This window comes from Chionomys nivalis, chromosome 4, assembly GCF_950005125.1.
Source record: "Chionomys nivalis chromosome 4, mChiNiv1.1, whole genome shotgun sequence".
NCBI classification, from domain to species: Eukaryota; Metazoa; Chordata; class Mammalia; order Rodentia; family Cricetidae; genus Chionomys; species Chionomys nivalis.
In genome coordinates, this window is record NC_080089.1 from 101,807,023 (window position 1) to 101,821,275 (window position 14,253).

At 42.6% G+C, this 14,253-nt stretch overlaps 1 protein-coding gene across 1 annotated transcript in view; it reads right to left on the reverse strand.

The window, feature by feature from the left end:
* The window catches only part of Nek11 (NIMA related kinase 11), a 216,577-nt gene that overhangs the window by 89,006 nt on the left and 113,318 nt on the right, over positions 1–14,253 (reverse strand). Inside the window, 4 exon segments of the mRNA XM_057767840.1 lie at positions 3,956–4,070; positions 6,714–6,773; positions 6,775–6,842; positions 12,858–12,940. Coding sequence (XP_057623823.1) covers positions 3,956–4,070; positions 6,714–6,773; positions 6,775–6,842; positions 12,858–12,940 — 326 coding nt within the window.

Below are 14,253 nucleotides of genomic sequence, written 5' to 3' on the forward strand. Positions count from 1 at the left end.
TTGTTGGTATGGAACTAAAGTAGTTATTACCAATATGTGCAGAGAGTGGAATTTTAGGTCCCGCTTCAGTGTGAGTCTTGGAGCCTGGTGCATGTGCCCCACTTTAAGAGTGTATCTGAATGACTACTACTTTATTGGCAAAGTGAGGAAAATTCAGGTTATCACTGGGCCTTTTGGAAACTAGAAGGACTGGTCATTGTTACCAAGCAAACTTCCAGTAATGGTTCTTTTTTTTTTTTTAATTCTTTATATATATTATTGAAAAAAATTTCTGCCTCCTCCCCGCCTATTTCCCTCCCCCTCCCCCTACTCTTCTCCTCCTCTCCCCACTCCTCTCCCTCTCCCTCTCCAGTCCGAAGAGCAGTCAGGGTTCCCTGCCCTGTGGGAAGTCCGAGGTCCTCCCCCCTCCATCAATGCAGGAAGTCAATTCATGCTTTTAGGCTTAATTATGAATCAGTATTTTTTAACTTTTAACACACTAGGGCAGTGTAGACTCCAGTGGAAAAACTATCAACTACAAAGTCTGTCAACAAAACTATGGGCAACTAAGAAATTCTGAGAGTGAGGAATAGTCTTCTCATGCAGGGCATGCCAACTGCTTATCCAACATCAAACGTCAGTCCTAAAAACACACAAACTAAGAGGATTGCATTTGTGTATTAAGAACACATATGCCCATGCTTACAAACACACACACACACACATACTCACACCCCTTACCACCACCACCAACAAAGACAAAGAGTCCATAAATTTCAAAGAGAACAAGAATATGAGGATTTGGAGGAACAAAACGAAGAGTGAAATGTAATTAAATTCTCCAAAAGAACATTTTTAAAAATTAATGTGCAAGAAGTCAGGAATTAAATAGGGATAAAGTCCTTAGCATTCCTGCTGTGTGTTCTCATTTAACTATAATGGTAAGCCATGACTAGCTAAATTAACTCAAATAAATGCATATCAAATGTAACTAATAGCTTATCCTGTCTTCCTTTTCTACAACTAACTCCACACTTCCTAGGGAAATAAATTTTCCAGTTCATTATCAAAAACTGATTAAATAATTGGAATAGGAGCCTTTAAAAATGACTGCATAATTTATATGTCCATGCTAGGCAAATAAATAATGGTTCCTCTAGGTGTTGAATTAAAAAAAAAAAAAGGACCCTGAGTAAAATAATTAACCATTTCAGGGTTAATCAACAAATTAAAGAATCCTATTAGCCGGGCGGTGGTGGCGCACACCTTTAATCCCAGCACTTGGGAGGCAGAGGCAGGCGGATCTCTGTGAGTTCGAGACCAGCCTGGTCTACAAGAGATAGTTCCAGGACAGGTTCCAAAACCACAGAGAAACCCTGTCTCGAAAAACCAAAAAAAAAAAAAAAAAAAAGAATCCTATTACAAAATTTCATAATTACCTAATATGCTCACCAATAATCTTAACCTCAGTCACTTACCACTCTAATAGACTGTCAACCCCAAATGTTACATACTTCTAAGCTTTTCTTTTCAATTTAATGTTTGTGAGAAAATAATATTTATAAAAATATGAATTTATAGAAAAATAAGGGAAATGTTCAAAGTATTTTATAAGGCATCTGACCCATTAAAGCTACTGTGTGTTTCTTCTATTCTGAATTTTATGACTTACAATGGAGACACCACAGGAGGTAGTTCGGGGATAGGGCTGACCAGTGGCAGTTGGCCTGATAAATCAAGATATTGTCTACCCCAGTGAAACACACTAAACAAGTGTGCTCCTCTCTCCATGGCAGAAGCTCTGTGTTCAGGGCTAGCCTTAGCACAGAGACCTACAGCAAACAGCAGGATCTCTGTGTTCAGGGCTAGCCTTGGCACAGAGACCCACAGCAAACAGCAGGATCTCTGTGTCCAGGGCTAGCCTTAGCACAGAGACCCACAGCAAAGGCAAACTGTGAAAATCTCAGTCAGCCTCCACACTTGACTGTTTCTCCACACTGCAGTACAAGTGGATTGCAGCCGAGGAGAGACTGAAGAGATGTTGCTCTGGAATGAAGTTACACGATCCTTGAGCAAATGTCTTCATGTCTTTGGTTTCTCTTTGCAGAAACACATTTAAAGTTACCGTTTCCTCTTTGAAATCAGAACAGACTGACTTCTCTATCTCAGACAATAGTTTATTATCCTATGCTGGGCTGTATTCATAGCAAGGACTCTGCCATCCAGCATAACATCACCTACATCAGGGGCTACACAAGATCTAACTTTCCAACTCATGGAAAGAAAAACCCTTGGAACAGTTGATCCCTCCACTTTCCTCAAACAAAAACAAATAATACAGTACAAAATACTCCAAAAATTACCACAGATCCATCTGATATAAACATTTCATCATCGTGTCTACTCTACGATGGCCTCCACAACATCACTTTGAACTTGGCAACTGGCAGCTTAAAGAGCTCTAGGTGCTAGTCTCCATACAGCGGAAAGAGATAACCTATACTCTACCAGTTCAGGAGACCCTAAGTGCAAATTTGGGCTGAGATGAAGACACAATCCAAGTTTCACTTCTTCAGTGTCCGATTAGTGAAGAGTTTACGCGTGGCACCTCCAGCTCCCTCAGTCGCAAACAGTTCACAACCTTGTAACACAGGCATTGGCAACACCGCCTTGCTATTGTGTGCCAGAGTGGCTCAGCTGCTGCCCTGGAACATCCTGCGTTCTCTCAGAAGCTACAGCTCCTGTTGGCAAACACTGCTAATGATCCGCTACAAGGGCAGGCACACAACAGCTGACCTGGCTCTGGACTTCCTGAGTAGAAGAGTTCATTTCCACTGAGCATCCCCTCCTCCTAGAGCAGTAAGATTTGGGTTGCGGTCCACCAGCTCTCCTAGCCTCACCTTGCCTTTTTCTTTCATGCAAGTATTTTTTTAAAAAGTCTTGCATTGTCATTTGGTTTTTTTAATTTTTTTTCCATTCAAAAATATACACTTCCTCCCCTCCTCCCATTCCCCTCCCCCACTCACCCTCCTCCCCCCCCCCCGTGGGAAGTCCAAGGCCCTCCCCCTTACATCCAGGCCTAGGAAGCTGTGCATCCAAATAGACTAAGGTCCCAAAAAGCCAGTACATGCAGTAGAAACAAGTCCCAGTGCCTTTATCAATGGCTTCTTAGTCAGCCCCCATTGTCAGCCACATTCAGAGAGTCCAGTTTGATCGCAAACATGCCCGATCTTGTCTGTCATTTGCTTTTTAAGGGTCTAAATTAATATAGCATCCATTCACTTCTTCATCTACTCATTAATTAATAATAAATTCATTCAAGAAATACTGAGAATAATATTCCTGGTGTGTTATTCTAGGCAAGAGGGATATTGGTGAACAAAACTCTTGCATTCAAAAATATCCTCAAAGTGTTGTAACCGCTTCTTTTTTCCATTCTTACTATGCTAGGCACTAAGCTAAGAGAACATCCATGCCCAACCTTGTTTGCTCTTGATAATAACCATGAAAGGAGGACTCATTGTTCCTGTTCTATATGGGTAGGGCAGCAAAGACCCAGAAAGACCCTGTAGCCAGAGCCTTCCTCTCCAGACGACACGCAGCACCTCCAGCTGGGTAACAGCTCTGAACACTCTTATATTCTAGCAAGTAAGTACCTCTGAATAGTGGCTCTTGCAAAGCCTGGTTCATGCCTTCAATTTAAATATATCAAAGGAGCAGGGGAGCCATTCATGAAAAGAGGGAGTAGAGCTTTGGGGAATTCTTAATCAAGTTAATGACAACATTGTTTAACCCAGGAATGGAGTCTCCCACCAGAAGTTTCTAACCCATCTTCACTATTGCTATGAAGACAGAAAGAACAAAGGACCTGAGCATCACAGTCCAGTGCTGGGCAGCAATGGCGGGTAGTCACATTCATGGGAACTTCTCTCAGAGACCAGACAAGTACCTGCTAACAGGTGACACAAACACATACCATAATGTCCAAGGCCAACTATGGTGTTGTCTAAACTTGACTCTACTTCGTCGAGGTCCAGGGAAGGAAGGGACTGAGGGTCAGGCAGGTTCTCCGAAGTCCGTTCATCTAATTCCTTGTGGAAGGGAATCAATAAATGATGAGAAGCAGACGGAAGGAAATGGCCCTGCCACAAATGAAGCAACATTCTTCTCCCTTAAGCCTGATAACATTTTCAAACTTTGGGTTGGTAACTCGGGATAAATGAAACATCTCTGAACCAGACTTGGGCAAGCATTTCACCTCTCTCTGTAGGAATCAATTTCTAGGCCATGACTGGGTGAGCCAAGCAAGATAGACAGAGAGCAAAGTCAAAGGTTCAGGCAAATACAGGCTCCATCAGCATCTAGAAGCAAGCATCTCTCTCCAATGTGCACCCACTGTATCCCACCTAACTTATCTTCTTTCCACTCCTTCTCAGCTTCATTTCAAAACTAATTAGCTTGAATAGCTCCCATGTCTCATCGGGATTTACAAGTCCTGAGTCTAAGAATTTCAATTTCCTAAAAGACAAATATTTAAGAAATGATGAAGGAATTCACGCTTCCAAAACATAAAAGATAGGTTTGGAAATGTGTGTTAGTTGGTAGATCACTTTCCTGGAATAAAAGAAGTCCTGTGCTCAATTGCCAGCCCTGTGTAAACACATGCCTATAATTCCTGCTGGAGAAACTGTCCTAGCTACTGCCCTATTGCCATGAAAAGACACCATGACCAAGGCAGCTCTTATTTTGAAATGCATTTAATTAGGGGCTTGCTTACAGTCTTAGAGGGTTAATTCATGATCATCATGGCAGGAAGCAGGCCGGCATGACAATGGAGCAGTAGCTAAGGGCTTTATATCTTGATTGGCAGGCAGCTGGGAAAGAGAGGAGGGGGGAGGGAGGCAGGGAGGCCTCAAAGCCCACTCCCAGGGACACACTTCCTCCACTAAGGCCACCCTACTCCAACAAGGCCTAACCTCCTAAGGTTAATCTTTCCCAAACTGTTCCACTCTCTGGTGACTAAAGCATTCAAATGTATGAGCCTATGGAGGGCAGGGCAGGGTGCAGGTAGGGGGTGCAGGTGGGGAGTATTCTCATTCAAACCACCACAGAGGTGGAGGCAGGAACATTAAGCAATCCTGAACTAAATGGCAGGTTTGAAGCAAGCCTGTGCAATGTGAGATATGGCCTCAAACAAACAAAACAAAAATTAAATAAAAATTAAAGGTAAAATGCCCAAATTTATGAATGGGAATTTCAATAGGCCATTTGTAGTTTACTACTTTTTTTTTTACATGGGTGTGTGTGTATGTGTGTATGTGTTTGCAAACTACACATAATATTGAATTGCCCTATTTTCTCATGGGGGGAACTATTCAAAGACTGCCTTGTTAAGAAAGACATTAAGTTCAAAGTAATATTAAATGAGTAAGTCCCATGAAGCCAGGCCCCACCGCAGCAAGGCATTTTTATAAGAAGGCGTTCTGAAAGTATTGCTAAGAAGTCTGCTTCCTGTATGGTCTGGTCATTGTTTAAGGAGGTACAGCTGCGTCCAGATTGCAAAGGTTCACTCACTGCTGGTCCGCAAAGAACCCAAAGAACAAGGAGACTGCGGGCTATCCATGCTGTATGCCCTTCAGAAGGCATCTCAAAAGAATCACCGAGGTTCTCTCTGGAGAGGATAGGATTGCTAGAGCTGCCACTCTTAGGAAGAGAAGCACCAGACTCCAATCCCCAGCACACATTGGAGCCCAGATCTAGTGCCAGTACAACTGTACACACTATGGGAAAAGGACAGCCTGGGCTTGGGCTTGCCTTGTATGGTATTGCCTTGTATGGTTTTCTTTGTTTCTCTTGTTTTCTAAGCTGCTATCCTCTTAAGAAATGGAGTCAAACATGATTCCACACTCAGCTGGGCTTCAAGATTTCAAAACCCCAATTCAGTCAAGCAGAAAATGCCAGTCAAAATAAAATCATTGTCAATTAAAGTCTGAAAACAAATCAAGCCACTCCCCCGAATGACTTAAGGAATTTTCTTATCAATGACATACTGGGTCCATTCACTCTCAAAACTGTCCCTCCTCTAACTGTTTCTGAGATATATGAAGGGGGTTCTGGAGACATGGCTCATGAGGATCTGAATTCAGATTCCTAGCATCTGGATTTAAAAGAAAAAGGCAGATGTTAATCGCAAAGCTGGAGAGGTAGAGACAGTAAGATTCCCAGGGTTTGCTGCCCGGCCAGCATAGCATGATCAACGAGCGCTAGGTTGAGTGGGAGACATGAGCTCACAAAATAAGGTCAAGAGGAACAGAGAGGGAGCCCAATATTCCCCTTTAGTCTTCACATACATGCACACACATGAACACACTCTCCACAGTGAAGCACAGAGGAGTTCGGTCCGGCCTGGCAAGAGAGGAAGAAGGAATTGAGAGCAGAGCTTCAATGAGCTAGGGAAGAAATGAAGCCATAAAAACAGAGAGAAGAGGAGCAAGCGAGGAAATGCATCTGAAGACAGGTGCAGTTTTCCTTTATCGGGTTTTCCTTCAGCCTCTTGCGTCTGATTAATCCAGTTTCTGTCATATTTTATTTCATCCTTTTTAGTTCAACAATGCCTTTCCCAGAGATGATGAAAACCCTTCAGGCCTCAGCAAAGTGTTTAGCGTCTTCCTTTGTTCTGTGAATATCATTAAGCCTGTCTCCTGCTTGTGCCTGTGAGTATGATTAAGTCTTGCCTCTTCCCTGCCTGGCTGCCCCGCTCCCTCTTCCGCCTGGGGTGAACAAGAAAGTCTTCCCCTCAGGTCGTGCCTCCTTTTCTTCCATTACCATTAAATGATTTTTTTTCCTCTAAAGAGATAAGAGATCTATTCAGTGGTGCCATTCCAGTTCTTCCTTCATCTAGAGGATGATGGTCATGTTCAGGAGCCCTGCTTTCTGCTCCTGACTAATGGGATATAATTCTTGGTCAGCAGCATTGGAAGCAAGGTAGAGCTTATTAGACATCTGACAGCCCAGGCCCTAACTCAGACTAATAGAACCACAATCAAGATAACACAGGATACTCTGGCATGCTCTGAAGTTTGAGAAGTGTCCCATTAGTCACAGAATTTAGAAGGAATTTAGAAGACAGCCAGGTGGTTTGTGGACCTAAGAAGTCAGAAGGTTTTCCCGAAGACAAAAGGACCTCTGAAAGAGAGAAGGATACTAACAATGGATCACCTATTGTTCCTATGCCGCCATGTGGTGTGGCAAGTCTTTCTGTATATGTATTGCTTTTAGTGGTTGATGAATAAAGCTGCTTTGGCCAATGGCTTTGCAGAGTAAAGCCAGGTGGGAAATCTGAACAGAGATATAAAGAGAGAGTAGGCGGAGTCAGGGAGATGCCATGTAGCAGCAGAAGAGAACAGATGCTGGAACTTTACCAGTAGGCCACAGCCTTGTGGTGATACACAGATTAATAAAAATAGATTAATTTAAGATGTAAGAGCTAGCTAGGAATATGCCTAAGCTATTGGCCAAACAGAGTTTCAATTACTATAGTTTCTGTGTGATTATTCGAGTCTGGGTGGCCGGAAAACAAACAAGCAGTCTCAAGTCTCCAGCCATGCCAACAATGTCCCTATCCATATACAAATTTAGAAAACAATGAGATATTGAACATAAGAACCTACTGTTCTCAGAAGATCTTGTCTATTTCCCCTTCCCAGGGGAATCTATATATGTTTCTCCTTGTTACTTATCTTCTCTGGGGTTGTGGACTGTAGGCTCCTTATTCTTTGCTCTACAGTTGGCATCTACTTATGAGTGAGTACGTACCGTGCTCATCTTTCTGGGTCTGGGTTACCTCAATCAGGATGGATTTTTATAGTTCCATCCATTTGCATGCAAATTTCAAGAAGCCAGACAGTGCAGAAACCAGCATAGGACTAAACTAGGCCTCTGAATGTGGGTGACAGTTGTATGGCTGGGGCAGACCATGGAGCCATTGGCAGTGAGACCAGAATTGATCCCTACTGCTTGTTCTGGCTTTTTGGAACCCATTCTCACACCTTTCTCAGCCTAGATATGTGGGGAGGCCTTGGCCCTGCCTCAAAGTAATGTGCTAGACTTTGTTGACTCCCCATGGGAAACCTTACCCTCTCTGAGGAGGGGATGAGGGGTGGGGTGGGGAGGAAGATGGAAGGAACAGTAGGAGGGGAGGAAGTGAAAACTGGTATTGGTATGTAAAATGAGAAAAAATAGTTTCCTAAAAACTAAAAACAAGAGCCTATTGTTCCTATGCTGCCATGCTAACAAGGCTCCTATCCATATACAAACTCGGAAAACACTCCTGAGAAGTTCCAAACCAGAGACAGTGGTACTAAACCTCAGAAAACTCAAAGAATGAACCAAAACCTTTAGCCAGGACAGGACTGTGTGTGCATGTGTGTACACACTTGAGCACACACACACACACACTACTTGCTGAGAGAAAGGAAAGCATGAGGGTCAATCTTACTTGTTGACTGGATAGATTTAGAATCACTATGGAAACACACTTCTGGGTGTGCCTATGTAAGTGCTGGCAGAAAAGCTGAGTGAAGAAGAAAGACCTACTCTGAATGTGGGCAGCATCAGCCCCCAGGCTGGGTCCCTAAGCTGACTGAAAGGAGAAAGTCAGCTGGGCAGTGACAGTCCCTGTGTCCTGAGTGCAGACACAAAGTCCTTGCCATCACAACTCCTCGGCCATTATGGACTAGAGTTTCAAATTACGAGTTCCTCAAAACTCTTCCCCAAAGCAAAACCCTTCCTTAAAAGTAAAGGATCTATTTGACAAGAACTTTAAGTCAATGAAGAAAGAAATTGAGGAGGATACCAGAAAATGGAAGGATCTCCCTTGCTCTTGGATAGGGAGGATCAACATAGTAAAAATGGCAATTCTACCAAGGGCAATTTATAGATTCAATGCAATCCCCATTAAAATCCCATCAAAATTCTTCACAGATCTTGAGAGGACAATAATCAACTTTATATGGAGAAACAAAAAACCCAGGATAGCCAAAACAATCTTATATAATAAAGGATCGTCTGGAGGCATTACCATCCCTGACCTCAAACTCTATTACAGAGCCTCAGTATTGAAAACAGTTTGGTATTGGCATAAAAACAGAGAAGTCGACCAATGGAACCGAGTAGAAGACCCTGATTTTAACCCACAAACTTATGAACACCTAATTTTTGATAAAGGAGCTAAAAGTATTCAATGGAAAAAAGAGAGCATCTTCAACAAATGGTGCTGGCAGAACTGGTTGTCAACGTGTAGAAGAATGAAAATAGATCCATATCTATCACCATGCACAAAACTCAAGTCCAAATGGATTAAAGACCTCAATATTAGTCTGAACACACTGAACCTGATAGAAGAAAAAGTTGGAAGTACTCTACAACATATGGGTACAGGAGATCACTTCCTACGTTTATCCCCAGCAGCACAGACATTAAGGGCAACATTGAATAAATGGGACCTCCTGAAACTGAGTAGCTTCTGTAAAGCAAAGGACACTGTCACTAAGACAAAAAGGCAACCCACTGACTGGGAGAAGATCTTCACCAACCCTGCAACAGACAAAGGTCTGATCACCAAAATATATAAAGAACTCAAGAAACTAAACTTTAAAATGCTAATGAACCCAATAAAAAAATGGGGCACTGATCTGAACAGAGAATTCTCAACAGAAGAAATTCAAATGGCCAAAAGACACCTAAGGTCATGCTCAACCTCCTTAGCGATAAGGGAAATGCAAATTAAAACAACTTTGAGATACCATCTTACACCTGTCAGAATGGCTAAAATCAAGAACACCAATGATAGCCTTTGCTGGAGAGGTTGTAGAGAAAGAGGCACACTCATTCATTGCTGGTGGGAATGCAAACTTGTGCAACCACTTTGGAAATCAGTGTGGCGATTTCTCAGGAAATTTGGGATCAACCTACCCCAAGATCCAGTAATACCACTATTGGGAATATACCCAAGAGATGCCACATCAAATGACAAAAGTATCTGTTCAACTATGTTCATAGCAGCATTGTTTGTAATAGCCAAAACCTGGAAACAACCTAGATGCCCTTCAATGGAGGAATGGATGAAGAAAGTGTGGAATATATACATATTAGAGTACTACTCAGCAGTAAAAAACAATGACTTCTCGAATTTTGCATGCAAATGGATGGAAATAGAAAACACTATCCTGAGTGAGGTATCCCAGACTCAAAAAGAGGAACATGGGATGTACTCACTCATAATCGGTTTCTAGCCATAAAATAAAAGACATTAAGCATATAATGTGTGATCCTATAGAAGCTAAATAAGAAAGTGAACCCAAAGAAAATCATATAGTCATCCGCATGGAGAGGGGGAAGTAGACAAGATTCCAGGGCAAAAACTGGGAACTTGCGGGTGAGGTGGCATGGGGCAAAAGGGAAATGGGATGAGAAATATGAGAAGGGGAGGATGGGAGGAGCTCGGAGGATTGGGATGGTTGGGATATAGGAAGGATGGATACGGGAGCAGCGAAGTATATATCCTATCTAAGGGAGCCATCTTAGGGTTGGCAAGAGACTTGACTCTTGAGGGGTTCGCAGGTGTCCAGGAATATGTCCCCAGCTGGTACCTTGGGCAACTAAGGAGAGGGAACCTGAAATGACCCTATCCTATACTGATGAATATCTTGCATATCACCTTAGAACCTTCATCTGGCGATGGATCGAGGTAGAGACAGAGTCTCAATTGGGAGCAACGGTCTGAGCTCTTAAGGTCCAAATGAGGAGCAGAAGGAGGGAGAACATGAGCAAAAAATCAGGACCACGAGGGATGCACCCACCCACTGTGACAGTGGAACTGATTTATTGGGAGCCCACCAAGGCCAGCTGGTCTGGGACTGAATAAGCATGGGTTGATTCCGGACTCTCTGAGCATGGCGGTCAATGAAGACTGATGAGAAGCCAAGGACAATGGCACTAGGTTTCGATCCTAATACATGAACTGGCTCTGTGGGAGCTTAGCCTGTTTGGACGCTCACCTTTCTGGACGTAGATAGAAGGACCTTGGTCTTCCCGCAGGGCAGGGAATTTGGACTGCTCTTCAGTATCGAGAGGGAGGGGGAATGGAGTGGGGGGAGGAGAAGAGGAGTGGGGATAGGGGGAGGGAAGTGGGGGGAGGGCAATATTTGGGAGGAGGGGAGGGAAATGGGAAATGGGGAGCAGGTGGAAATTTTAATTAAAAAAGAATAAAAATAAATAAGTAAAAAAAAAAAAAAAAAAAAAAAAACCCTTCCTTAAGTTGCTTGTGTCAGAATTTTGTTACAGCATCAAGAAAAGTGACTCGCCCAGGAAGTCACTGGGGATGTATGCTGGGAACAACAGGATCTTAGTGTGACCTCTTCCTTAATCTGAGCTGGGCCAACGTGAAGATGCTTTCTCTGGCTCCATGTTCTGTGTGGTAACGTGTGTAATAAAATCTCTTCAGGTTCTGCCTAACATGCAGCCTTGAGATCATCGTTATTACCTTAATACCCCAGTTTGCAGAGATTACCAAGGGCTTTGGCTTCCATAGCTGTTCAGCTACACCATGTGTCATACAGTGTGCTCAGACTACTGGCAATAATTACATCAAACACTAAGATGGTTATCTTAAAGGTCAAAGAATAAACCAAACAGGTGAAGTAGATTATCAGTCTCTAATACAAAAGACCTTACTTTTTATTTGCCATAGATAACTGCGAAATAAAAGCAGGGCTTGGTGTGGCTTTTCATGCCTGTAATCTCAGTCCCTGAGAGGCTGAGGCAGGAGGTTCATGAAGTTAAGGACAGTCTGAGACACATAATAAGACCCTCTCTGGAAGGAAGGAAAGAAGGGAAGGAGGGAGGGAGAAGGAAAGGAAGGGAATGAGGGAGGAAAAGAGGAAGGGAGGCCATTTGGGCATTATAATACAAAAAAAAAAAAAAAAAAAAGACCATATCTGGTTCTCAAGCTCCAGTCTTAGCAAAGAAATGTCTCTGATCTCAAGGGTTCCTGGTATTCCAGAAATAAGCACCCCAATTTATTTTGGTGATTGAGCAAGCAGTTTGAACACATTAACACACACAGAATCTTCATAACCCTATCAGCTTGGGAATGCCTGGTTTTCAGTCTTGTTCATCCTCTGGGTGAACATCACAAAAGTTTTCTGCCCCAATGAATGTGCTGTGTGAGGTTGACGTCAGCTGTCCCACATGGCCCCTCACATAGACTACCTTAGTATCAGATCCTGCCACCAAGGCCCAGAGAGATAGTCTCAACCATGAATGAAAACAGTGTTTGCCACTCAGAGATTTCAAATGCAGAAGTACAGGAAGAGGGGTCCCGCAAATCTATTCATTCACTATCAGATCTCTGTGGTAGTTCTTCAGTTTGTATGGCATTCTTATCACAGTGCATGATGATATGAATAGAAGACAGAAAATAAAGGGTTAAAAAATAAAAATAAGACAAAAATGTATGGACAGACTGGAGAGGTAAAACACACAGGATAGAAGTGAAAATCAGATATGTTTATATTTGTTCTATTAATTAATCATCTTAACCATAATCTCTGCATTCAGGGAAATTCAGTTATTTTGTAAACAGTAGCCAATGGCTGGGTGATGGCTGAATCAACTGGTCCACTTCCGGATGTAAGCTACTTTAACTTAGGGTCACCATCCGCTGTGGGCTTACTTGTAGAGCCCTCCCTGAGCTGGGCCAAGTTGGTCTGGGGGTTTTCTACCCTTTCCCTACACACCCAGCTTGATGGATCTGAGGTACCCAGAGCAAGAAGACATTCCATGTGAACATGAAACAGAGATGCTTACATGGGGCACACCAACTCCTAGAGGTTCAAACTCCCGGAATCTTGAGTCTTTCATCTGCTTGCTATTTTCTTTATATTTTTCTTCCACAATCTTTCTGTAAATTTAATGTGAATGTATAAAAATCAGTACAAGATGTTTAGTGTTGTGTGGAGCGGCAGGCTGCGTCCCGCCACCCCGGCTCCCACATTGGCTAGCTTATGCCCCGAAATAATTACACAGAAACTGTATTCTTTTAAACACTACTTGGCCCATTAGTTTTAACCTCTTATTGGCTAGCTCTTACATATTGATCTAACCCATTTCTAATATTCTGTGTAGCACCACGAGCTGGCTTACCAGGAAAGAGCTTAACCTGCGTCTGTCTGGAGTGGGAGAATCATGGCGACTGCCTGACTCGGCTTCTTTCTCCCAGCATTCTGTTCTGTTTACTCCGCCTATCTAAATTCTACCCTATCAGAGGGCCAAGGCAGTCTCTTTATTTAACCAATGAAATTAACACAAAACAGAAGACTCTCCCCCATCATTTAAGCATATCTATAGTATACAAACAAGCACGATCACTATTTTAACAGGCAGACCAGATTATCAGGAAGTCAAACTATCAGGTCTGTCCCTCAGGGTGCAGCACCCTAAATGAGTCTCTCTCTCTTTAAAATTTCAAGTGAAATTGCTCTTCCGACACACACACAAGGAAGCTATGGCTCCTTAGTCAACTCTGGAACCCCTGGAATATCAGAAGATAACACTCGGCCCTGAGCATCCTGACTCTGAAGACACTGATTTATTCTGCTTTGTGATGAGCAAGTCTGTATACAGGACAATAGAAGCACATGTCAGGGAATGTGTGAACACTGTGGAAGTGGTAACAGATCTACTGCCCAAGTAGCTTTCAACTATCCAATACCATATCATTAGTCTTCATGATGCATGACAGACTTCTAGGGCTTAGGATTCCTTTTGTCTAACATGCCTGCCTCTCTCCAGAAGCCACCATAATTCTTTACTTCCACAAGCTTCAGTTTTTATGCTACATAATAACTAAGATTGTGCACAGTGTTGGCATGTCTCAATGACATTAAATAATATATACAGCCCCTCTAGAATCCTAGAAACAATGGTCAAAATTCTAATTCAACTAATTTATAAAATAAAGACCAAATAGCAACAATATTAGTATATCATGTGGAATATTTATGCTGTTCTTTTGCCTTTAATCTGTATAATAATTTTAATATGCATGTAAAATATTACATTTGCCTTCCTTTCAGATTGAATCCCCCATAACATTCAACCAATGACATGAATTTTGCTACCTCAGAGACATTAACATTACTTGCATTTAGACACAGATTTGAAGCTCTGAGTTGATGTAATGACTCAAATAATTTCAGGGCATATATCTCCTCA